The sequence below is a fragment of the Corvus kubaryi genome, unplaced genomic scaffold (genome assembly GCF_017639235.1).
Source record: "Corvus kubaryi isolate FWS band 111438036 unplaced genomic scaffold, C.kubaryi_AGA036_p1.0 37322, whole genome shotgun sequence".
In the NCBI taxonomy this organism is placed as follows: domain Eukaryota; kingdom Metazoa; phylum Chordata; class Aves; order Passeriformes; family Corvidae; genus Corvus; species Corvus kubaryi.
This window is the reverse complement of record NW_024581101.1, coordinates 6,987,541-7,014,485: the sequence shown is the minus strand read 5'-3', so window position 1 is coordinate 7,014,485 and position 26,945 is coordinate 6,987,541. Positions and strand designations below refer to the sequence as shown.

Genomic DNA, 26,945 nt, shown 5'->3' with positions numbered 1-26,945 from the left:
GGGCCCCACAGCTCTGCTCACTCACGCCAGGGAAGGGAGTGTCTTAAAAATTTACTCTGTGAATTCGAAATTTTATGTTGTCAAGGACATCTCCCCCTAAAGTTGCTGAAAAAAGGCCAAAGCTGGAGTTATTCAGGATAAATTGCATGACAGGTCTTTTCCCTAAAAAATTAACTTATTTTAAATAGGCTTTCTACTGTACTTATATGTCATTTTTGCAGAGCCAAAGTCAGACAAAACCATGGTGGGTTTTGTCTTGGTCTTACATCAAGGAGGAAACTGAGCTCCAGCATTTTGAGTAGCCATTCTCTGAGCTGGTAGAATGCATCACACTTTTGGGGTCCTTCAATGACCATGATGAGGCTACAGAAAACTGAAGCATCCATCTTTGTTGGTCTTGGGTTGACCACTCAAGTTGCCCCTCTCTGGTTCAGGAAGACAGGGAAAGGACAATTTTAATACAGAAGGGTCTCTATCCCAGGGAAAGCTAAGCCATGGTGTAGTAGTGGCAGTGGAGCAGAGAGCCCTTGCTCTGCCCTATCTGCAGTGATAAAAAATCAGAGCCCAGGCAAGAGGGAGTTTGTTTAAGAGAGAATTATTTATTAGAAGATAGGAGGTTGTTACGTACAGATTCTGTCCTGCAAAAGTGTCCTGGTCAAGGATATGTCAGGGAGACATTTAAACCCATTAGAGCTGGCCCTGGCCTCCAGCAGAGATACTCAAGACACAGCAGAGCTCTGCCAGACCTGGCTCCACACTGGTGCTCAACTGGGGAGAGGCCTGGGTGCCACAGCATCCCTGAGCTCGTCACACTGCCTTTATCCCACGGGAACACAGCGCTGGGGACAGCGGGCGGTGCTGCAGGAGGGGCACTGCTCTTCCCTGGGCTGGCCTGGGGATGTTTTCCCCAAAGAGGGAATTGTCTTCCATTGATGAACATGGCTGAGCAAGTGGCTACGGAGATACAACCATGCTATGAGGTAGCATGAGGTAAATTAAAACAAAAAAGGAAAAGAAAAACCAAAGATCTCTGTGATACAGAGAAGAACTCTTCCCACTCTCCCTCACCCCCAAACCAGGCCAAGCAGCAGTGTCCGAGCCCCCTGCACAGACCCCCGAGGAAGCAGCTCAGCTCTCCCAGGGGATCACAAGAAGGCAGCAGCTGTGCCTCGCCCGAGCTGTGCTCCCAGCACCATTCCTGCCAGCTTCAGGGCTGACCTGTTTCCCCTGGGGCTGGCAGGTGGCATTAGTCTGCACAGCCCCCGCGTGGCTCGGGGCTCTGCCAGGTGAGGGGCTCGCAGCTCCCGAGCAGCTCCAGCCCCCGGGCTGTGGGCAGCACTGCTGGAGGGGCAGCACAGCAGAACGGGCACGGGAAAGGCATCACCACCCCCTTGGCAATGCCAGAAGGGCCCCAGACCCTGTTCTGCAGATGGTCAGTGGCTCACAGCCAGGCAGACAATAGTGCATGTAACTTTCTAATTGATGGGTGCTGAAAGACAAATAAATATTCTGGAGTCTGACTCCTCCGTCTGGTGCTCTGATGAAGCAACATTCTTGTCTTAACTTTGCTGTCTGGGGCAGAATATTGCCTTCACTCACTGTCTGTTAAGTCACATTTAACTCTTAACTTTCCTTATTAAATCCTAATTATGGCTCCAGAGACTACATGTAACCCTCCCCACTTTGCTCATAGAGTACATAATCTTTTGTCTACTATCAGCACTTTATCAGGATTATTACCTTTTCAGTCCTCAGTAATCTGAAGGAAAAATATTGTTGGAGCCGGTTTGTCAGAAATTTAATGTAATTGTCAGAAACATCTGTTTATGACTCATCTATCACCACATCTCTCTCCTCAATCTCCAGCCAAGAGTGGCCTTTGTTAGCCTGGTATATCAGAAAGCTTTGGAACAAGAGATTTGGCAGTGAATGCTCACAGCTGACACCAACATCAACACAAAAGATGGGTCAGACTACAGAGCTCAGAAGGGATGATCTGTGAGACAAGAATTTTCCTTCTGCTGCAGATGATCTTCAGGGCTGGAGTACTGAGGATGGAGAGTAACAGGAATATGCAGCTATAAAGAAAGCAGCAGAGCTCCAGTTACCTCTAGGGCAGTAAACACTCAGCACTGAACTAGCTTTGCTACAAATATGCCTATTTTCAAATCAGGCTTTATGTTCCTAAGGCACTCAAGACTCCTTTTTTGGAACATGTACCTGAATGAGTTTGATGTTTGGGGATGGGAGGGTTCAGAAAATGTTCCCCAAGGACATCCCACATTTAGTTGAAGGGAAGAGATGATCCAGGCCCACTGAGTTATCAAAACCTCTGGAGCAATCATGACCACATGTTTAATTTTTAAGGATTTCTGTGGCACTGGATATGCTCCCACTTTCTTCACCCTGTGGAAAGAGGCAAGCTGTGGAAGCCTGGGCCCTCTAAGAGCAGGCCAGAGCTCTTCATTTACTATTTGCCATGAAACAACAAATCAGGAGGTTTGATCTGAAACAATCTCCTCCTCTCTCAGCCCTGACCTTAAAACTAGTTTAATTCCAGCTTGTTCTAGTTGGAGGAACACAGAGCAGACAACAGAGTATCTCATTTTGATTTCAATCTAACATTAGGGGTAGATTTTTGCCTCCATTTCCATTATTGTCTTCCAGAACTGGTTCTTCAGCCACCCATGATGAAAACCTGTCCCTGGCTAGGGCTTCTTGGAACACCTTGATGAGTGAAGCACACCTGTCAGAGCTGCCTGGATGTTGCACATGAGAAAAGTTTTCCTGGATGTTTTCAGAGAGAAAAGGCAGGAGGGATGCTTTCCCTCCAGAGCAAAGGCATGGGAGCCTTTTTCCTCAAGGCCAGATAAAGCTGGCTGCTAAACGCCCCTGCAGTGATGCCCACGAGCAGTGCTGGAGCTGCCTGGAGCTGCTGGAGCCCCGTGCCAGGGTTGGAGGGGCTGCACGGGGCAGTCTGGCAGGGAGGGCACACACGGAGCAGGGCAGAGGCTCAGAGCAGACAAGTGCAGTTCAGGGGGCTCCAGCAGCACAGGGGGGTCATTACCAAGGCTTGGTGACACTTGAGCATTGCTGTGTTTTGAGCATCTCGGCTGGGCACGCAGGAGCAGCTCCAACAGTACCCAAAAGCAAAGAACATGTTCGGATTCCTGCAGTGTATGGCGTTACAGGGGAATGACCGTCACACAGAAAGACTTTGAACATTCATTACAGTATCTTTTGTAACTTTGTAATTTAATTGCCAACCCTTTTCCCTTAAAATTAATCATGGATGTACAGCATATAATCAAACAAGCTTTTTTAAAAAGTACATCTTAATATAAATAGTTTATTCAGTGCATGGTTGTGTATACAACAAATAATAAACAACTTTTTTGTACCAGGCAGAAAGCTGCCTGTACAGAACTAATTCAGTTTTGGAGCACAGAATCCAACAATGATTAATGCACAAAATCTTACACATCATGCAACTCTATGCCAATATTCCAACTTTCTCCCATGCAACAGACATGATGACCTAAATGGAAACCTAACTACATTTTTTAAACAATTGTTTCCAATAGCATGTATAAGTATATGTTGTTTAGGGGTAACCTGTCCTAACGCTTCCTCCTACACAATATTCACGTGCCCGTTACAGTGAAAGGACTTTTACAAATAAGACGTTTCTTATAAAAAAATTAAGTCACCTTAATTCCACAGTTTCTGTCTTTAGAAAAGAAGCCACAACGATAGTTTAACATGACACACAAAATGGAATTAAGAGAAATCTACACTGGAGGATAATTTTATCCCTTTCTGTTAACTTCCACTTGGGATAACAAAACAACTCAATTCCTACAGACTGGGGTTAGCACAAGAACTTTACCAGAAACTACAAATCTATAAAAATTTATATTTCATTGTGTTTAAAACCACAAGAACACTGTTTGCTTGAGCCTGAGACACCAACTCTCAGTTCCAACCCTGAATTTTTAATTATTTTTTTAAAGACATAGCTTTAAAGACCCATTGGAGTTCAGAAATCAAAAAGTTGCACTACTCCAAATTAAAGGATACATTTTTTTATCAAGCCTTAGATATAAAACGGTAAGCCAAGGAAACAACAGAGTTTACATATTTGTTTTTTGTTTGCCCCTATAAAACATACAAGCATTAAAATTTCCTTTGAAGAGCAAAAGTGGTCTTTTTCTGAGTTGGAAAGCAAATTCTTATCAGCACTGAATGCTGTGAAATGTTTTTGTTTCGTTTTCCACAAAGCATAGGAGAGAGAGAGAAAGAGAGAAAGAAAAAGTGAGAGAGAGAAAGAGCTGGACATTTCTTCTCTGAGATTTTTTCCGCAGTTGTGTTGTCTGGCTATCCAACTGCCTTGTGATATGCACAAGCATATTCTACATTACTGGGGTGTATCCTTTGACAACCAGGAGATCTAATGGCTGATAAACGAGTGACCTATGCGAGTTCGGTGGCTTGTCCTGGGCAATTGAACGTTTGGATGAAAGACTGCAAGTAAGAATTCAACTGCATCCAGAGGTAAGGTTCTGTTTAGAGAGCACTTGGCTTGCCTGAACCTGGCTACGTTGACTCGTTTTGGCTCATGGATTTACCCCCATTTAGCACTCCTGAAACGCTTCTGCTCTTTGTTGGGGTCCCACTTCCAGATCTGGAGAACTCTGTGAGATCGTGGAGAGAAGGCTCTTTGTACATGGCCACTGCAAAGCAAGAGAGAGCAGAACATCAGCACGGGTCCCGGGCTGCCCATGCTGTGGGGGCAAAGCCCAGCTGTGAAATGCTGGGGTATTTCAGCCAGCAATGTGCAACCTAAGGAGAGAATCAAACACCCATGGCAAGGAGACTTCTTCCAGTTCAAACACTCCCTGAGAACCTCTGAGATCCTCTTCCATGCACTGACATTTTACAGAAGGGGAAAACCAGGGCTCCGCCGTCTCCCAGTTAAACCAGCCACCTACCCACCGCACTTACACAGCCTGGCAGGACAGACCTTAGCTGATAAAAATCAGCATTTCCTTACTAACAGAGAAGTAGCACTGTCCATAGTTGTGATTTAACCTGTTTGAGCTCTGCTTAGACCAACCCCATGTTACAAACACATTACACTCCTGTTACATAAGCAGCTGGACATGTCAATTATATATGCACAGCAATTAAACACTGACACAAGACAGCATCAGTTCAGATAAATGGGGCAAACCCAAGCAATTACCTTTTAAGGGTTTTGGAAGAAAGTGTGCTGCAGGTTTATTTTTCTTCACGTGGTTTCCTTTCATTATTTCTCCTTCTTTGTTAAGACCCAAATACCAACCCCGGCCAGACTGTTGCTGTCTGTAGATCATTGAAGAGTATGTCACATAGTAGTTTTCAAATACTGATTCTTTGAACTTGCATTCAGGTGTAAAGTGTTCCTGTAAGAAAGCAACAGATCAATGCGTGCAGGGCCGAATCTCACATCAGTTAATGAAAAGCATCCAATGTCCATTGCTTTCCGAACGGCTAGGAGTCATATCTCTCATCCTCAGCTATCCAATCATGAAACACAGGTCCTAAAAGTATTAACAAAGAGTAACACAATTTGAAACCTGTGAGATGATGCTGTGAGCAGCTCTAAGTAGAACGTAATAAGATTTTTTTGAACAGTGAGTAAAAAGTCTAAGTGAAGATTTATTGATTGATGCAACTAATGGATATTAGGCAGACACAGACCTGTGTCAGCTCCGTGGGACCAGCTGTGGTCCAGCCCTATCAGCAGGAAGTGAGGCCACCGAACGCCCTTGTGCATTAACTGCTGGCCTTAGCTGCTCATGAGAGAAGTGCAGTAACAATCCAAAGCCAGTGTGCCATGAGCATTTGCTCATGGGTGTCTCTTTACTAACCCAGCAATATCAAGTTAGCTCGTAGCAGCTGCCTCTGTGGTCTCATCTCTGCTCCTCCTCTGCCTGGTGCATCATCCACGAGAGCCCAGCTGTCAGAGACCCTCTGCAGACATCAACCTCTGCTCCAGGACTGCACCACAGCTGTGGCATCGAGCCTTAGCCTTCCTGTTGGATTGTACTGTGTCTTTTGGGGGGATGGTATTGAGCTGATAGTGAAAACAAAGAGCAATAAACCAGGACAGAGCCTTTTTCCTCCTGCCGGTGGTGTGCTGGCTCTCCCCGTGCAACATCCTGACTGAATCAGTACCACTGCACTGCTGCCCAGATTCAAAAACAGATACAGACAGGAAACATGGCTCTTAGAGGGATCTCAGATCAAACACCAGTCCTGAGAGCCCCACCCAGCTGCTTCCTACGGCCCTGGGTCCTTTGGGTTTTGAACATTACCAGTTCTGGCAACATCTCACCTATGGACTGTAGAAGTCCATAAAACATGGAAGAAGAAGGGTTTCGTCTGGTGATGCAAATGTTAACATCTCAATCGTGGCTGTCATTGCACCACAGAGCAGCCAGATGTTTGCTGCTCTTCCCTTGTGAAGGCAGCCAGCTGCAGTGGAGCTGCCCTTGTGCTTACAGTACCCTACAGAGGCGTGAAAGAAAGGAGGAAAAATTGTGCTCGTATAATGATTGTAATTTTGATTTTAAAATATCACAGGAAATTAAATGTCTCAGGAGCTTAAGATATTCTTATCTAGTTTCTAAAATATTCTTATGTGAGAAAAAGATGGTATTAGGAAAAAAAAGAAACCCACCACTCTGCATTTTCTGCACATCTTTTGCCATTTTGCCTTTATAAGAGAAAGAAAAAGCTCCCATTCTCTGACTGGCATTTGCTTCAACAAAGAATGTGAAGCAAGCAATTTTCTTCTTTTTTTCCGTTAAGCTAATTGGTTGTTATTTAGTTAATTGACAATTGGTTTCAATTGCTGTCAAATGGGGACAGTCACTGCATTTTTGTAAGATTTTTGCATAAAAGCCTTCCCTCACTGTTCCCTGCCCAGCACCAGCCATGGTAACAAAGACTATTGCAAGGGTATCATCCAATTAGCAGCAAAATGGAAAACTACAGTGCTCCCACTGGAAGATTATGGTTTATGTACAGTAATTTGGAGCTGTTTTGGGTACAAAAGGCCTGCTTGTACACAGCAGCAGAGGGTCAGACTGCAAACAGAACCGGAACACTTACTGTGGGGCTCTCAGGAAGCAAGTTAACCTTGGAATGAGCAGCAGCCCAGAATCCCCTGACACAGAGGGCCAGGAACGGTGGGGAGACAGAAGGAAAGACACCAAACCCCTCCCTCACTCCTGGTTTTCCCTGGGCCCTCGTGGAAGTGCTGTGCTCCTGTGAGTTTGTGGCTGAGCCCATGCACAGCCCCACAACGAGCTGCTGGTGCAGCCCAGCCTGCCAGCCACCCCACGGGCACCACAGGGAAAATCGCTCCCTGGAGCATCCCGGGATTCTGCAAGAGCTACAAGGGGGTGGATCCTCACAACAAACAGCACAGAAACACAGACACCCCTCCATACCATGCTCAGTTATCAAGCCAAATTCCCTCCCAGTTTTTCAGGCACTAAAGCAGAACACCTCGTTCCCTGGACTGGGCTGGCAGAGATTTGTGCCCCTTTCCCTTGACTGACACCTGCCAATTCCCAGGCTGCAGCTGCAGCTTCAGCAAGGTGCTGCCCGGTGGAATGGCATCCTCCTTGCCAAATAAACAGCTCCCACACGAGCTGTTTGCAGAAACTGAAGTGCTCTGCCTGCTCCTGAATACCAAACAGCTGCTCACCTTTAGGAAGAGTTTGTTCCCACCCATCCCTTGCCTTCAGTTCAATCCAATGTATGTCTTTCCTACTCGTTACAAAACGAGCCAGGGAGGAGAACTGCAGAGGAAGCTCTGAAAAAGGAATGGCAGCATGGGGGCATTCCAATTAAAATGTACTCTTCTGAGCTTGGCAAGTCCGCGTGCCAAGCCAACTGAGTACGGACGGGACTTCTATGAGCACATCAATTCAAGATACAGTGCAGAGCAGCAACTGCAAATTGGCCATTATGTTATCTCTGCTGGCAAATTCTTTATTAATATACTGAGGAAGAGCATGCTAAAATCAGGAGAGGGCCGAGTGCCCCAATTAACACTGATGTTTTCCAGCTCACATCGTCAATCCTATGGAAAATTTATAAATATAACTATTGAATTCTAAGGCCAGTTTTTTTCTGTCCCTCAGCTGTCCTTTTAGTCCATCCTTGCAATGAAAATAATGCAAATGAGTTCCGGAAAGTCCAGTGTTAGGGTTACATTGTTACACAAAACAGATGAAGATTAATTATTTCTGTGAAACAGTATTTCAGTCTCTGCTTACCTCAAAAGTCACTGATGAGGGCACCTTCATGACCATAAACTGCAGTCACTCAAGCCCCTCAGACATACACTCTTAACAATGAATGAATGAATGAATAAATAAAAGCGAAAAGAAAGTGCTGGATTCACTGTAGTCATGACTCAGCCACGCTTAAGTAAGCAAGGAGATGAACTGTCAGGGGCTGCTTCTTGGTTTTGAGCTGATCAGCTGAACTACTGAAAGGTTCCTTCATGAACAAGTCTGTAGCTGCATTGAATATGCGAAAAATAATTAAAAAAGAATAATTTGGTGTATGATAATATGGTAAAAAGGCCTCGTGGCATACACTTGGAGTAGCTGTATTTCCAGGCAGCTGACTAGATTATATCTAAAATAATTCAAGCTGCACTACAGAATGCCAAGCCTGAAAGCTAAAATACCATAAGAGCGAAGCTGGAATTCCTCCTGCTCTATTTGTGCAGAAGACGTATCTGAAGCCAAAGCCCCTCCAAACTATCAGCCATCACACCCACCTACACTGCAGGACTGCATGTTAATTATTCTGTGCTCCAAATGACTCTGATGCAGGAACAGCCTCCCCATGAACAGGAAAGGGGAAACCTGCTTGTAAGGCAGGTATTTAAAGAGTGTGGCATCACAGGAGCCTCTCGTGGGGATGGCTGAAGCACAGTGCACAGAGGGAGGATGAAGACGTTCGCTCTCGGCTGTTTACTGCATACTGAATTTGCATTGTGGATACCATCAGCAGAGGCCATCACCAAATTCTTCAAGTCATGAGGTCAAGACTGGGTTTGTTCAATGTCTTTCTTTCACTGCAGGTTGAGTATCCTGAAGCTACCCTAGAGCAGTTTATTAGAACAATCACAGATTTTGTTCAGATGGACTTAGTGCTAGAGGCATGAGTAAACAACAAGAAAAGAAAAATTAACTTTGAAAAGTATTCAAGGAAAGTATTGTGTACTTGGGAAACTTGGAAAATGTTCTTACACACTGAGCATGTAATTATATTCCTTGTGATCAATGGCTATGTCTGCGTATGGAATTTATCCTTTATTTTCTCCACTTAATGAAAATTGGATTTTTTTCCCTCCATATCCCAATTTCTTTCAGGACTATAATGTAGCCCAGGATTCCATTTTATAATCATGAATTTTTGAAGGAGCCTCGTTAAGGCTCCAGAGCAGTGATTTTCTGCGCCAGTGAGCCTGCTTTTTTTTATTAACAGAGATTGATTTTCTCCATCTTGGCATGTGATGTTCCATGGTATATCCTCTGGATCATCACCCTGTAACGTGCAGCGGTATCAACAGCACAGGATGGGAATACTTCAACTTCAATGTTATCAGAAATAACAGCTTTTAGATCATCAGTGAGAAGACTGAAGCCGGTATTTCCTGAGCCACCAAAAGCCATTTGCTACAGCAATGGAAAATGACAATTACCTTAAAGCAATGTATTTTGTATCAGATATAGCACAGTTTCCACAGATAGCTTCCAATCTCACAATGCTGTCCATTTTGCTTAAGTTTACTTATTTTGAGGAATCCTGGTGATGCCAGTGGGAGCAACTCACAATCTGAGTACGTACAGATCTTGTAGGACTCTTTGACCGTGTAACTGTGACTGTATACAACACTGTCAGTCACAGCAAAAGATGATACCCAAAAAGCTGTGTGGGCTTTGAAGACAGGTGTGGGATCAGCTCAGTGAGGAGCATCATTCTGGCTATGCCTCTTCCAGGTGAGTTTTCAAAAAGACTTTGCAGGTAGCCCAAAGCCCTCAGTAAGGCCGAACTAACTGCTACCAGACAAGCCACCTGCTGATGAAGAGGGAAATTCCCCTTGAATTCACTTCATCTGTACTGGCCGTACAACCATGGAAGGAAGAAAATTAGATCAAAAATTTCAAAGAAATTTCAAAAAATTGATCAAAGATCAAAAAGAAGAGACACTGAATTTATTCAGGAAAACGACTTAATGACAGGAGTGATAGGAAGGCAAAGTTTTCCTGCAGAGTGATCCCAAACAACTCCATAGCATGGATCTTCCTTACTGCTAGTGCAATAAACAGGAATTTATCAAGTGAAACACAAACTGTCAGTGATGTGTAAAATTATTTAGTACAAAGCTTCTGTGAAGAGTACAATGGAGCCCAAGGAAGCAGCTGGATAACCAGTATCTCCAGAGAAAGATTCCAGGTTGTCACTAGGTATTCTCTGAATCTATGAGAAAAGCACTGAAAAGATCCTGTAATGATTCCCTTGACATCGTTCCTTTGCACAGCAAATCAAATGCACAAACTCAGGGAAAAATGCCCACAGTGAACTGAAGTAGAAAACATATTAACTACAAATACAGAGTTTTAGAGGTGTGAGTTTTGTTCATTACTCTTTTTCTACCCTTATCAGTGACTCAGTTTGAAAAGCTGTCCAAGTCATCTTTGCCCAGATTTTTGAGTGGCATTTAGGCACATCAATAACCAACTATTTAAAGCTGGGTGTGCTCTCAGTGTGCTCTGCCCATGGAATGGATGCACTGCCTGATGACCCAAGGGAAAAGACTCAATGACTGTAAACAATGCTGAAATTTAATTGAGACAGGAACTATGCATAATCATATTATTGTTCCCCTGTCTTTTGGTGATGCTTCACTTTTTCAACTGTGTTGATTAACTAAAGCATTCCTTAACTGGGGCAAGAGAACTAAGGCATGATACATACAGAAAGAAGGTATTCTTCTGAATACTGCAGAGGAAATCAATCCTGCTGGAGAAAGCCTGTATTGTGGGTAAAAACTTCTGCAAGATGCCCAGAACTCCACCCCACAGATGTCAAACACAGGTCTCTTTCCTAATCCATCCCACCAAGTTTTGACATAGAATTTACTTGGTGTGAATAAGGAGGACAGAAGATCCACTTCACCCCAAATTCTTCTCTTCTGCCTCATGTTCACCTCTGATGATCCTGGAACCATTGTAGAGGGAAACCTCTGCCATTACCTGAAGGATCAAGTCTTATTTGAATACATCCTAATGCTTGCATCTACCCTCTTTTAATTGCTGCAGCTTTAGGACATCAGACTTGCCAGTCCTAGCTCAGAATCAGTAGAATTCAAATAAAATAAAAGGAAGAAACTAGTCTTTAAACATTGTCTGTTTTGTGAAACTTGAGAAGGTTCATTAAGCAGTAAATGCCTGTCAGGTTTTCTGAAGGCTTTAAACCAGACTAACAGAGAAGATCAATGTGTGTGTTACAGTTCTGTTATTACCTAGAAGCCATTTTTAAAATCATATTTAATTTTTATTGTTTCCCACATACAGAATCCCTGTTACTGCTCCAGAAACTGCAGAGGAAAGCCTATATGTCCATTTGTAATTAGGCCTCTTTGGAGACAGATCTTCTTACACTTATACTCATGTAGGCATCGATTTGAGTAAAAAAGAAAACCAAACTAGAATAACTTTCCCTATGTCTATCCAAGGTTGTATTGTATGATAAAGCCCAAGGATTCCTGGAATGCCCTGCCAGGTTTGGTCAAGGACTGGTTTACACCACTACAGCCTCTGGCTAAGGTAATCTCCAGATGAAAAGTGGGAGATGAAAGTATCCCTGTACTTCCACACTGATCAAGTTTTCTTCTCTAGGTATGTGCACCGATCATTTTTGGGTGGTGAGCTTGCTGGACCTTGGATCCGATCTGCTACATTTTCTCATCATTCTCCCACCCACACGACTGAGCCAAGCATAGGAATGAAATCCTCCTGGCTGAGCAAAGCACCGAGAGCTGCCCCAGCAGAGCTGCTCAATGCCTGACCTGCCTGGCTCTTGAAAGGGAAAGGGAAAAGATGTGCTCCCTGAAAACATGCTGGGAGAAATCCCGCCTCCTTGGCCTGGAGGAGAACTCGAGTCATGGTACAGCAGCACAGGCAGCTGCAGCAGGTCACTCTCCATGCAGGTAGCTGTGTGCAATAAACACCCAGAGCCACTGGAGCTGGCGGATCATTCCAGCAGCCTTGGGACTGTGCCAGCTGCTGAATCGTGCTCCCATTGAAAACTACAAGAGAACTCCCTTTTCCTCTCAGTAGGCTCACAGTTTTCCCCAGAGCAGCCAATCCTTTTCATAATTTTCCTAAGCTCATTATCTCTGTTCCCTGCGACAGCGGCTTCCACAGGTGAATCCAGCACTGCGGAAAACGTATTTAAAATGTGTCTGTTGTTGTTTTTTATCATAAGCACATTTCTTGGTTTTGGTTTTTTGGTTTTTTTTTTTACAGCTTTCTTCTCTCAGCTTTTAATTTTGGAAAACAGCACATAAAAGTACTCAGTGTGCCTCTTCTGTGCCATTCATTACCCCACATCTCTCCATCATGCCTCTGCTTATTCATCTCTTGTCTTAACTAAGCAGGCCTAATCTTTTTAAATCTCTTCTCATATGAAAGTTTCTCGGTGCCTTTAATCATTTTCATTACCCTTCACTGAATTCTTTCTTTTTTTTTTTTTCTCTATCATTTCCAGAATTGAAACATAACATTTAAGAAGAGGCTGCACCATTGAGTTGCATAACAGAGGTAAGATATTTTCAGTCATTTGTCTTATGACAAAGTAAAATGGTCTTTGTTGCTCAGCCTCACTACTGTGCATTTGTACAAAAGTTCTCTATCTTTTAAATTGTGTCTCTGATAAATATAGTCCAATTTTGTGGTATTTCTGACCCTCTGATTAGTCAGTGTATCCAAGCTTAAATATTAAAGGGAGAAAGATGCAAAAGGCAGCTCAAACGGCTTTCTTCCCCAGAGCTAGAGCAGAGAGCCCCAAAGATGCTAAGCAACCTGTTTTATAACAAACCCATTATTACATAGATAACCTGCCAGACACTGCAATCAGATTTCCAGCAGTTATAATTGACATCAAATCCTGGTATTGTCAAATCTCTCCAACACAGCTGTTGAGCAGAATGTCCTCAGCTTAAGTGTGTCACATACTGCTTTTTAAAAAAGAACAGATCTAAGTTGAAAAAAATCCCTTTGAAGTGTGGGGATCATCTTCTGCTCTCAGTTACAGACAGCCCTTCATCCCACTTGTTCCAATGGCCAAGCCCTGAGCCCACTGCCATTTGCTGGACATGGCCAGTGGCATCTCACGGACTACGAGGAGCCAGAGCCTTGGTACAACGCAAGTGCCTTGTTTTCAGGAAACTGCTCGTGGTTTGTTCCTCTGAGAATTGCCCTCCAGCTCTTCCTTTGGTTTTGTGAGCTTCTGCAGAGGATGCCCAGCAATGCTGGACACTGCATCACCAAACAATCCCCTGGCACTTCTGTGGTCCAGCCTTCCCAGCACTGGAGAGCTCCCCAGACAGGCTCTGTGGAAGCAGCAGGGCTAATTAGAAGAGTATGGCATTTACTGCTGTATCCTAGATACAGGACACCAGCCCTGGGCTAAGGAGATGGAAGAGATCTCCTTTGGACTGACACCCGTGAATTCATGCAGATTTATCTTAAAGGGCTGGAAAACAATAATCTAATCAGTGTTAGCAGCGAGCTCTAAATCCGTCTCTTTAATTACAACCAGGGACGTGACCCTTTTTGCAGTGGATGCTCCTAAAATTCTATGGAAAATCACGAAAGCACACAAAGCTTTTTCTCTTTTGGGGAAGAGCAGCTGAATTAACAGGAGTCAGAACAAGTGCTACCACCCTTCCTGTGGGAATAGTGATAGCAGGGTATGCTGTCTCTGTGGTAACCTGAGCCTGGCTGAAAGCCTGTCTTTACAAGAGCTCTGAGTGCAGGTGGGGAAATCGATGTGGAAGTGATCCCCTTGTTCTTTGCTGCTCTGCTGAGGTGCCATCCTATGTTTCTGATGGGAAACTCATGGAGGCAGAGCTCTTCCACCCACAGGCTGGGCAGGCAGCTCTCCCAAGCACAGCCTCTGCTCAGCCTGGACCTCCCCAAACCTCCACCTGCCGCTTTGCTGACACCAAAGAAGAAAGATGGGGTCTGCTCCAGAGGAAGAGCTCACATGCTGCTGAACGAGCTCTTTTTCTGCACACCAGAAATTGCCTCTGTTCAGTGACTGTGAGGAGCTGCAAGTGGAAGATAAATAACAGCAGGAGCTGCAGAGAAGGAATAATGCCACACTACATCAAACAGGTTCTTGCTTCGCTGTCAGCTGAGAGTCTGTTCCACAGGAAAGGCCAGCCCTGCCATTTGGCTGTATGCTTTATTAATGTGGATGCGTATTTCTGGTCTCTGGCTTAGCTGATCACTCGGTTCAGTCTGTGCTCTCAGGCCGGGTTCTCGGCACAGGCTCTGTCCTTTCCTCCCCGAGTGCCCCCAGCAGTGCCCCAGGCCGCTGTGCTCTCTCGCCACACAGCCCTGGGCACTGCCTCCCCTACAGCAACACTGCCAAACGTATTTGGGATCCCCCTGTAAAGCTTGGTAAAGTTATAAATGCGGTAGAGTTTTTGGACTGGCATTATATACTAAAAATAACACCAAACTAGCAGGCCTATGAATTAGGCTTGTGTTCTGAAGCATTACATTGCAAGCGTAATTGTTAACATGGATAATGCCAGTGCTGGGAAACTTAAGTAGGACATTACACTCAACAAAAGCAGTGACTCCTTCAGAACCTGATCCAAAATGTATTTATTATAACCAAGGCAAATATTACCCATGTCTTTACTGCATTTTGGTTAGCTCCTAATGTTCAGGTAGCCTGCAAAGACACACAGACATCTTGCTAAGAAATCTACGATATTTGATATTCGTCACTTGCTTACTACAAAGTGTAAATATAAAAGACTGAGCGTAATAATAATAATAATGTGAATGTCCCAGGTTCAAGGACCTGGTTAGCTCCACCCCAAGCAAACCAGCACCTCTATGTGACCAAATGATAATGAGACCTTTTCAAATGAGCTTGATTTACTGAAATCTGTTTATTCATGAATGCCACGGGTGGATGTTTTTCAAACCTCAGTAGTTTGACAGTGCCAGGGCATTACTGGCAGCCAAACCCTGCTTCTTGATATAGACCAGTGATGCTCTTTGGAATTTCCCCACCCTCCCTAAATGATGCTATTGACTGTATGCTGCTAAGAGGATCTCGGAGGGATGTTTGTATTGGAGATGTAGGCTAATTGTGAGATTTGAGAGATTTCAGATGGCAAAACCTTTTAATAACAAGGTAATAAAGGATTATACAACGGAGATGAGCTGTAAGAGTGACTTTATTTGAGAGCTGATGCTGACTGGTAGAACACATTTGTTTCAGCAGGTAAAGACCCCACCTAAGGAGGGGCACTTCTGCAGAAAATAGGCTAAATTTCTCTCTGTGACATACATGCACATCTTGTAAGCAACATTTTACGTCTGGGGAAGTTTTCCAGCACTTTGCACAAGAAGAGCTGTGCAGCAGAGCAGAGCCCAGCTCCCCTGCACGGGCACAGGTACCAGGAGTGCCACATGCCTGGGTGTACCTCGGGGACATCGTGCACTGGCACTGCGGTCACTGCATTGCTCCAACAAGCAGTTGGCACTGTGCAGCTGGAGAAACGGGAAGTTTCACATCACAGTCAGCACTGGAACTGCAGTGTGCTCTCCAGCAAAGCCTGCATGTGTCCCTGGGAACAGCTGGGTCAGATGAGGAGGCAGAAAACACCCCCTTCCGCCTCTCCTTGTCCCCTTGGAAACCAGACCCTGACACATCAGACAGGCCCACAAAGCTGCCTCCAAAATACAGTTTCTTTTGGTTTTATAGTTGGTAGCTCTAAACAGGGTTCTCCAGCTAGACAGATAATGCACAAAGAAGCAAACATATTGGAAAATACCTCATTCCATGATGTGGCTGCACCATTAATGTCTAGAGACTGGGCTGGGTATTGCATGTCCTCTCAACAGGCCTCCAGCAAGGCAATGAAGCTGAGAAACAGAAAGCCCTGTCCTTCCAAGAGACTGCCTGAGCACACAGATAAGCTTACAAAGCTCTGTTTTCTTTCTCACACAGGGATATGGACGTTGCAAAGGTCTGTCATTTGGCTGTTTTATGACTCCCTGCTGCCCCATGGCTGTGTAAAAGATTACTCTGGAGCCAGACTTTTGGGAGACACCATGCTGCTGTTGTCTAAGCAGCAGAGGAGAAACAGGTCCCTGGTAAAACACTTGCAAACCTAATTTAAGCTTGGAAGACACCCAAATGTCTCTGGGAGGTGCAATTTAAAACCCTAACCTAAGATAGCCTGGACTGCAATCGCAGATTTCTGGGAATGTTGAGGGACACTTGCTCCATGAATCAAACACTGCAGATCTCTGTATCATAACATTTCAACAGGAGAGCTGTTCTGAGTTCTCTCACAGTGAAAAAACTAGAAAAACACTAAATTCAAACATAGGTATGACCACTACCTGACGTAGACATCTGCACCAGCAAGCCTCTGGGGCTTTCTGAGAATTTGAGTCAAAGAACCCTTTCTACCTCCATCTCCGTCTCCATCTCAATCTCAATTTCTCTGACAGTGTTACCTGTAGAACACACTGGGAGCTCCCTGAAAGGATTTAGAAGGGTTTAAATGAAATCTTTGTCCCTGAATCATACAAAAAGGGAACTATGTGAGCACTTTGATTTTAAAACTAAACCTTGTATCTCTGCCTCAGGAAGTCCTCTTAAGCACAGTTAAAGAACTTCTGGCACGAGATTAACAGATGCTGTGCATTGTATTACAAGGAGGAATCTGAAAGCCAAGTCCGAGGTTTAGTTTGAAAACTACTGTTGTATTTTTTCTTGCGGTATCTAAAGTGCCTTGGATCAGTTCTGCCTCTGAATTCTGGTTCTCTCTTTCCAGGTCAGCAAATAACACCTGTCTGCAGCCAGCCAGGGAGAGAGCAGAGCAAAACGAGCCTGCAACTGAATGTATAAAGCTGAGCCTGTCCATCAGAAAAGATGATCATCTTTCAATTTCCCCACTGGCTGATCTTCCATTTCACTGTCCAGGGAACCTGTTGTTAGTATAACCTAACAAACAGCGGAACAGGCTGGGGAAAGAAGGCATGGCAGACCAAGGATTTAGGGATTTGCTGATGAATCATATCACCTGCCTACTGAAGTCTGCACAAAGAATATGGGCTGGCAAGTTCAGAACTGGAGTTTTCCTGCAGCCACAGTGGCAAAGCTGATGGGGGTGTTGTGGTTTAAACCCAGGCAGCAAATACCACACAGCCACTTGCTCACCTCCCTGCCTTCACAGTGGGATGGGGAGGAGAACCATGGAGAAAAGAGAAAGCAAAACTTGTGGGTTGAGAGAAGGACAGTTTAATAACTGAAACAAAGTAAAATGGACACTACTAAGAAAAAGGAGACGGTTAGAGAGTAAACCCAAGAAAAACAATAGAGTTGCTCAGCACCTGCTGACTGACACCCAGCCCATCCCTGAGCAGCAGCTGGTCCCTTCCAGGAAACTCCTCCCTGTTTCAATACTGAGCATGACATTCCATGGCATGGAATATGTCCTTGGCTAGTTTGGGTGAGCTGTTCCAGCTGTGGTCCCTCCTGGGTTCTGTGCACCTGCTCACTGGCAGAGGCTAAGCACTACTGAGCCACAAGCAAACCATCACTGCGTTACCAACAGGATTCTCATGCTGGATCCAAAGTGGACACTGTACCAGCTACTGAGAAGAAAATGAACTCTGTCACAGCCAAAAGCAAGACAGGGGCCAGGCCTTTCCTACCACGCCACAAACTGAGCTGCAGAGTTGCTGCCCGGTTCCTCCTTCAGTGACTGTGGGGGTGAGCCCAGTCTGTGAGCTCTGCTGGAGACCTTAGCTAGACTGGTCCATTCCAGGATGTCACAGCTCAGCAGAGCAGCACAGGCTGTCCCCAGGTGGCCCCAAGTGTTCCACTCTGTCACCATATGAGACAGGTTAAGTGAGCTTTAATACCAAGTACTGCACAGAAGAGGATTTCAGTTCTGCTCTCGTCTAGGCCAGGGAAAGTTTGCCCCAGATCAGCCTTGGCACTGGGAGTCTGATGGCTGAAATGGAAAGAAATTACCTTGGGTACATCCAAGATAGAGGTTTTGCTTTGCAGTATTTATGGGGATTTCTTTCCCCTTCATGGAAACAGCCCCCAAACCTCACAGTCTTATTTTGGCAAAGCTCCCATTAAAATGAATCATGAATTTACCTGAGTTAGTGCTCCAGGACTGACCTCTAAATTGTTGAAAGTGAATGACATGTAAGAATTTATGTCAATTTTCCAAACTGTTCAGCAAAGGTAGACAAAAATCCTGCTTTGAAGCTAGAAGGTGTGTGGCTGAACTCCTGGTCTGCCATGAAATCCCTCAGCCCAGGCTTTTTAGTGAAAAACAGTGCCTTTCAAGCCTCGTATTTTAACCGCTGTTCTTCTGTACAATGCAGAACTCTTTGTCTCGTTTCTTTGGTTCAAGTACAGCCTCCACCATGACCAGCTTTATGCTGTAAGTGACACCCTTGATCACCAGATGATGCTCTCCTCATGGAGAATCTGTAGGTTCCTTCCTTTTCTCCCTCTTGCAAAATATTCTAGAGCCTGACCAGGCAAGTGTACCTTCCCAGAGGGACCCGTGGGTATCACTGGATCCCCGCACGGCACCTTCAGGGCAGTCAGACTGGACATCACACTTTGCTTTAGGCACTGCCTTTGCATCTGTAGGATCTGCCACAGCTATAGCACAGTCTGTGGCGTAACAGGCACTGAACTCTTCCCTGGACTTGGGGGTTTCATCTCTGAACCCCTCGCAGCCAGGGGTGTTTTGCTGAACTGGAACAACGTACAACAGACTGGGGCTGCTGGAGCTCGGGGTCCCCAGGTGTGCCTGACTCACACTGTCCCCAGGCAGTGACTGAGCTCGGGGTACAGCACCTGCAGGAAACCTTCACAGCCCGGCCCTTGATCCCAGCCCCGGCTTTGCCACGGCCACGGTGCCCAGAGGGACCAGCTGCTTGTGTTCACAGCAACACCACTTAAAAATTAGCATCTTAGCAGGGATTCCTGGACTTTCATTACAGTGAAATGTTTTCAGAATTATTCCTAAGTGGCTTTGCCTAGGATTAATTGGGTCTACAAACTAATTATTTTCTTTCTGCAGGTTATAACAGTTTGTCTGCTGGTCTCTTGTCTTTTTAAGCTCCAGCTGGGGAGATTCAGCTCTTCACTTCAGTGTCTCCCACCACTGGATGTTTGTTATTGAAAAGCAGCTTCTGCCAGAGCTGCAAACACAGCCAGGAAAGCCCAGAATGCAAACTGGAAAATGATGAGGAAGAAAAGGATTAATTTCTTCCTCTAGATTTTGCAAAGCCATTACCTGTTCTTGAATGACATTTCCAATTCGACACTGGGAACCGCTAAAGCATTTACATAAGAATGCAAGAATGCACGCATTATCACTGCAGGAAGCACTTAAAATTTAAGATAATTATATAGTATGGAAACCATTTCAAAGGACTCAAACAAAATAACAACTAATTCTAGAGAGTCACCCTTTAAGATGATTATTACTCTGCACTACTGCTGATCTTCCACTAAAAAAATCCTTCTCTTTACAATTATATGCACATTATAAATTCCTACTTTGTTCTTCCACCATCAAGCTCCTACAGCTGCCACTGACAAATTTGCATTCTCTGAGAGCTTAACTAGACAACCAAAATATTCACAGTGGGAACAGAGGTAAAATACAAGATTGCCATGGTTGGATGCCACCCCCCCTTCACCCCTGCCTCACACTGGGCCCTCTTCCCTGGGCTCCTACAGCACTGGTTTGCAACAGGGACACAGGGAGGATCCTCTCAGGAACTTGACATTTCTCTGCTACACAGCGAACAGCAGAAGAAAGAATCCTACGCTGGAGTCAGCAGCTTGGGTGACACAGAAAAACCTGGCTGGGCGTCGTGGGGGGAACCCCTCTGCCTCCCACCTCTGCTGCTGTGTTTGCAGCGGAGAGCAGCGCTCTGTAACCCGGGATGCTGCTTCTCATCTGTGCAAAGTAATAGAAAGCACTAAAAAAGTATTAAGTCAGCTGCTTTCCAGACCAAAAAATCACATTTCAACTGAAGAAACCTGGCATGGGAAGAGAGAAGCACACTTGTGAGGCCCCACCAGCCTCTCTCTACCTGCTGCTTCCACTCCCCACTCTGACTCCTGCCCTCCTGCACCACTGCTGCCATTCTCTTCCCTTTTCCCCAAGTGTCCCAGGGAAAAAAAAAAAAAAATATTCCACCTAGCTCTACTGCTCAAAGCAAACTCATTTGGGGAAAACTTATCTGCCAAATCCTAATATGTTTTTATTGGATATCTGCTGAGAGAGATTTACAGCTCATGCCAAAGTCAAACTCTATTTTTTTTCCCCCCACAGCAAGGGCAAAAGTACAACTCAGAGCAAATGAAAATTTCTTGTCTCAGATATTATGGAGACTTAAGAAAGTCCCATACCAAGGCTCTGACTTAATGGACAATAGAAAGTATTTTCCAAGTCTACTTATTGGAAATAATAGCAGTGAAAAGAGCTGAAACTTCCCCACAAACTTCAGCCTGAGAAAGAAAACTGATATATTGAAAATCTTAAATTCTGACAAAGTACAGAGTAAATTAAAACAGTATCTCGTAATGGGAAGAGCAGCCAGCTCACTAATAGGTGTTGCTCCCTGGGCTGCTGCAGGTTTTTCACACAACTGTCTCAAACAAAGCACTGGAGGTCTGAACAAGCAGGACTGGCAATGGGGCTCACATGGGAATTTCATTAGGCTTGGACTAGAGAACATTTCAGACAATGCTGGCAGGAATTCCCATCTATTAAATACCCATTTGCAGGAGCAGGACACCAGCAGCTTTTGCAGAACGCCCTCCAGAGCTGTGTGAAGGGTTACCAGGTACCTGAGCAGGCCAGCACAGGGCCAGGGCATTCCCTGAGTTATTTCAGTCCCCCGGGGCTACAGCTTTTCTCTTCTCTGCTCCCCTGGGCTACCCAGCCACTGCACTCCAGGGGCTGTTTCTGCTGGCAGGGATGTGCTCATGAAGCCTCTTACCCTTCAAACACAGACCTGTGTTGGAGTCCTGCTTCCCTACACCCAGCAGGAGCTGTGCTGCCCCTCAGGCACACATCACCTTCCCTCCAGGCTGTCCCCACTGCTCCAGTCCTGCTGTTTGCTCCAGCAGGGCTGAGACTGCACTGACACGTCTCCTTCCATGTATCTGCTTCTCCTGCAACATGTTTTTGGGCATAGAAAACTATCTCGAGGAGTAGCCAGAGATGCTCCCTTGCCTGCCTGAACCCTGAGTGGTCACGACGAGGAGCAGCCACAGAGGCACCAAGGTGTTCTCTGCTCTTGATATGCCTCATCCCATCAAAGATCACAGCTGTCTCTTCCAGTTTTCTCAGATGAGAGAAGACAGGAGTTGCCAGCCTACAACATCACTTTTTAAAACAGGCTTGCCAAACTCACTCCCAAATGAATTATGTAAGTCTAGCTTAAACCAACCAGCTGCCCACCCAACACCCAGACTGCAAGGACCTGTCGAGACAGAGGGAATTACACAGGAAGCAAGATGCTCTGTCCTTACAGCAGAGCCCATCTTTCATGTATTGCTGTCACTGAAACCTTACCATTACTGAAAAAAGACAGGAGAGCTGTGCCAAGTGATGGTCTGGATGTCATCTTCTGCTGTGGACACCACCTCGTCTGACCTTTCCAGTCAGCCAGCACCGTTTGGGGTCAGGACACTGCAGCTGCCCAATTCAAGCTTGACACTTCCCAGAGTGGCCCGGGACAAGTCTCTTCATGACTTCAAGACTCATTTCCCAGGGGGACACTCTGGGAAGCTGAACATACTAAAAGGAGCAAAGCACTGTATGCAATTTCCTGCTTTGTAAGACAACAGTGATTACAACTGTTAGAAGCAATGCATGTTTGCACTCCATTGTGAAAATGAGGACTACTAAATAATATCCGAGTGTAATCACATTTACATAGTTGAAGTGTGCATGGAACAAAATAGTCTTTGAAGAGAACCACCTCTCCTGCTCCCAGCAGCTGCAGCCAGTGTGATGCAAGAATGCAAAGGGCTGAATTACTTCTGCAGCCAGGAAAATGATTTATATATTTTTAAATCATTCATGTGAATTATATAAAAAAAGGCGTATAACCTAAGAATTGAATGATGTATAGACTAGTTCATCACTGGGGTTTTAATACGATACCTCTAAAATATGCATATGGATCAATGATTTACTAATAAACTACTTTTACAATACAGGCACACAGACAGATGCAAAGCACAACAGGTTTAAACCCTTTAAACCCCCCAATTTCCATTCTCACTGATACAAAAAAAAAAGTATTTATATTAAGTTGGTTTTATTATCCCTTCATAAGTCTTAATCCATTAGTGGGCTACCTTCTACCACAGCACATAAATAGATCAGCCTTTCATCATCAGAGACCTTTATAATATTGCTGTTGTTCATTTACTCTTAGTTTTCTGGGTATGCTGAGCATATCCCAGGCATGCAAGAAGGACCTACTTGCCCTAAAAAAGTCCAGATCAAAAAATACACCTGATAAAGATGAAAAATATTCATCAGAGGCAGCAGGAAATAAGGGGAGCAGAGCATGGCAGAGACAGGCAGCAGTGATGTAATTTCAACATTTTTTTTAAAAAAGTAAATCCTCAGAGCTGAAGTGCATTTTAGATTCAGTAGCAACTTCAGCACTCCCAGTAAACCCCTGGAAGTGCTGCAGTGCTTTAGGAATGTGTGTTCCCGGTGCATCACGACGCTTGGCTCCTGTGCTGCTCCTTGGTTTCAGAAACAGAACTCGTCTGCCAGCAGCACCTCCCAGCACTCAGATGTTATTCCCACATGAGCATTTTCACAAAGAAGGAAATGAAAACCTCGTTCTTACATGTTTTGCCCAAGGCTAATGAGGAGTTTATTGCCCAGCATGGATTAAAACCCCAGAACACTTCTTGCACCACTACTGTTTTTAGTACAGACTTTTTCTGTACTTCTGCTGACTCCACCAAGCTCTCCTGCACACTGAGGGCAAGACAAGTTTTGAGGCTCTTGATTTATTGGTTTTTAAACCCATAAAATGCCCTGAAATAGTCCCAGTATTTGTCCTTACCATCTCCTGCTACATTGCTAAACCTGTCTTTTGCATTTTTCTGCAAAACTTTTCCCACTCAGAAGATGCAGCAGGATTTAGCTAGGACTAGCAGAGGAGTGCCCAGTCTCAAGTTCCACAAGGATCATGGTCACATCTGCCTTTTCCAAAGTGAAAAGGCTCAGGAGCAGCCGCTGAGGGTCCAAGCCTCCTGCCTGCAGGAAGGCAGCTCTCATCCCAGCAAAGAGGAGGCCGCTGCTGTATTTACACTCACATCACGTTCCGGTTTACATCCACCACAGATTCCAACTGGAGCAACTGCACTGTCCTCTGACTTCTTAGAAAAGCTGCATACCAAGGAAAGCAGGGCACACCCCATCCTTGGAGGTGCTCAAGGCCAGGCTGGACAGGGCTTGGAGCAGCCTGGACTAGTGGAAGGTGTCCCTGCCCTTTGCAGGGTTGGAACAAGATTATCTTCAGGGTCCCATCCAGCCCAGGCCATTCTGTGACTGTGTGATGATTCTACATCTTCAGACCAACCCTCTGCACTTTATTCCTGCTTTCTGGAGGGAGAGTTTCCTCTAGCAACACCTTGGTGACCTCCACCTGCACTATCTGACTGCAAAGGCCAAGAGGGCAGTGAAACCTTTCAGGTGTTTTTACCTGATAAAGCTCTTCTCACCCTGAGGCTGGCTGCATGAACTAAGCTCTTGGCAATGGCAAACTGCTGGCACCAGCACCTGGCTGGCAAAAAGAGGGAACTGGGCTACACCAGCAGCAAGGTGCTACCATGGATTTAAACATCAATTCTGCACTACAAAGCTTCTCCATCCCTTGACAAAATGAGTCCATGGCGTGTTGGAAGGGAAATCAGTGGGAGGAGCTGCTGGTGATCACTCTATACCAGTAAAACGTGGTTAATGTGCATCACCAGTTGCCCACTGCACCAGTTACAGTGTGTAGCTACAAGTCAAGTACTCTATTTGTGTAATTACAAGGAACTGGTCTCTGGGGGTTATACAAATAATTCAGTATACTAGCTAAAAATGAGCTTTCTGAGAACATTTACACTAGTATAATCTGATGGGATGCAGAGTTCTGGAAAATAAATGCCAAAGGGGGATGAAAAAACAGCTAAAGCTAATTTATTTTTTAAATCAAGTGAATATTAGCATTTTTTTGTCCGTATTTGCTCAGCTTTAATGAATGGCTTCTTCGCTTCTTCATTGCTATTTCTTCTTCTTGGGCAATATATCTCAACTTGAGGAATTGTATCCAAGGTTCAGCTCAACTGCCAAGGAGTGAAATGTAGTTATAATAAAGCTACACTGCACTACACGTGGGAGGCACCTTTGTCCATCAGCCTTTCCAGGGAGCTTCTAAAAAATAACCCCTGTTATTAAACTAATCACCTTGTGTCAAATGGCAGCATGACAAGAGAGACAATTTACCTGGGTAATAACTCAGCAATAAAGGTATGTACAGAGGAGGAGGAAATTAGGTTGTTGCAGACACAGCAATAACATAGTGAAGAAGAATCCAATATTGGAAGAGATAAAAGTTTTCCATCCCAATATTCCTCCGTGACAAGTATGAAAGAGTATGCATAAGAGCAAGGGGAAAAGATGAAAGATAGCAGCACAAATGCTTTTGAAAAGTGAGCTAACAGGTAATTAATGCCTCCAAAGAAAGAAGATCAGAAAGCTGGCACAGATGCAGATCTCAGTGCCACACACTCTGGGCGTTGCTCTGCTAAATGCTCTGCGGAGGGGATCCAGCCAGGGGCTGCCTCTCCCCGTGGGAGAAGCCTGCTGAGCTCTCCCCTTTCCACCCACGCAGGAACGTAACTGGTAGAAGGGGGCAAGCAGGGTATTGGGGTGGCAGTGGTGGTGACAGAAACAAAATGTGTAGCAGTGACATGTTTTCTAACAGCAATGACAGATTTTAATAAGCAAGCTATTCTTCAGTTTTGATTTGAGGTGTATATAATTAGGTAATGTGGGTGTTGAGTGATAAAACCCACAAGAAACACACAAATTACAAGCACTGATTTTTTGAAACCATGGCCTGTTTCAGACTAAATGGCATGACCTATTTTTATTGTATTATTATATTTGGAAAATAAAAGGAAAACTTTTCTTTTTCATCTCTTCTTCAGCATAGGAAAGATTGGGGACAAATGTCACTGCTCTTTTAATGTCTCCTCTTTCAAAACTTAAGAACTTTTATTTGTGGTTGGATTTCTTTTTCTGTTAACTGGCTTCTTCCTAGAAGAGATGAGATCTATCTTGTTTTTTCCAGATTTTCCAATGATCACTTTTACAAACTTCCCTACAATCCCAGTTAAATATTTCTCTGTTCCAGATTTGAATAAGACCAGGGAAAGCTAGAAATATTCTATGACTGCTGACCAAAACCAGGAATTTACAATGGATTTCAAGAATGTCCTTTTGAAGGGAATATGACTGCTCAAAAAAAAAAAAAAATCCTCTCTGAATTTTCAGTCATTTCCTCACGTGGCAAGATCTCTCCATGGGCTCTGAAAGTGAAGTGTCCAGTACAACTTCCTATAGAGCCTGTAAGAGTTCCTACTCCTCACTAACAGGCTGAACAGGGGATCAAGAGAGCAACTGCATAAAATACGTATTTCTACCCATCTCAGGAATTTAATCAATTCCTTTTAACTAAGGTAGATTATCTTGATTAAATTTATGATGTGAAGTCTTTTGGTGTGCAGGACAATGTCTTGTTCTAGTACCTTCACAATCTTTCATACAGGCCTCCAGTGGCCACCAGCTCACGAATTACCTTTTTTAGAGCAAGTTATCATCTCTCAGTCATATGAATGTTATGTAACGACACAACTTTATCTCTAGTGCCTGCTATGAACAAAAGCACAGTGTTATTATCTCCCAAGAAATCCATCTAGCAGGGCCGACCAAAGGTGGTTATTGCAAACACTATCAAACACACATCTGGGGAACATCATTTGCCCAAACCTCTTGTCCTGCACGTGGTACAGAAGCTCTGCCCAGCCTTTTCCAAGCTCTGCTCTATCCAATGTGCTGCACTTACCCAGCACAGGGCTCTCCCCTGCAGTGCCATCCCCAGCTGGGCACAGCCTGGCCAGAGCTGCCCTGAGCCCTGCCAGCCCCTCTGCAGCCTTCTCTCAAGTGCTCCCCAAAACTCATTCACTTATTTTTGCATCATGATAAGGTATCATTACAGCCAATAAAAACAAACTTAGTCCCATGAGAAACACCAGGACTACAAAACCTGTTCTTACTTCAAATCGGTATGAAGAACATCAAAATCTTGTATCTTTTCACAACACAAAATATTAGAAATAATCTCCTGATATTCTTAAAATGCTACATTTAGGCTATTATACAACAGAAAGACTGAAATTGCCATTTTGAAATGGTGGGTTTTTGGCCATAATACTACTTTCCTAATCTTTCCTCAGAAATTTTAGAAATCAAA

General features: G+C 44.6%; 1 protein-coding gene and 1 long non-coding RNA gene across 7 annotated transcripts in view; one reads left to right on the top strand and one right to left on the bottom strand.

Moving 5' to 3' along the window:
- Positions 1–579: 579 nt before the first annotated feature.
- Positions 580–26,945, bottom strand: part of FGF13 (fibroblast growth factor 13) — a 238,165-nt gene continuing 211,799 nt past the window's right edge. For all 6 annotated transcript variants that reach the window (XM_042029328.1, XM_042029332.1, XM_042029329.1 and 3 more), the window contains 2 exons: positions 5,246–5,444; positions 580–4,733 (listed from right to left, as the gene is read on the bottom strand). In XM_042029328.1, the coding sequence (XP_041885262.1) occupies positions 4,597–4,733; positions 5,246–5,444 (336 nt within the window). In that variant the 3' untranslated portion in view covers positions 580–4,596. The remainder of the gene's footprint in view (positions 4,734–5,245; positions 5,445–26,945) is intronic.
- Positions 10,261–25,608, top strand: LOC121665302. The gene is made up of 2 exons (XR_006016319.1): positions 10,261–12,899; positions 17,171–25,608. It is a non-coding gene; the product is annotated as an uncharacterized LOC121665302 (long non-coding RNA).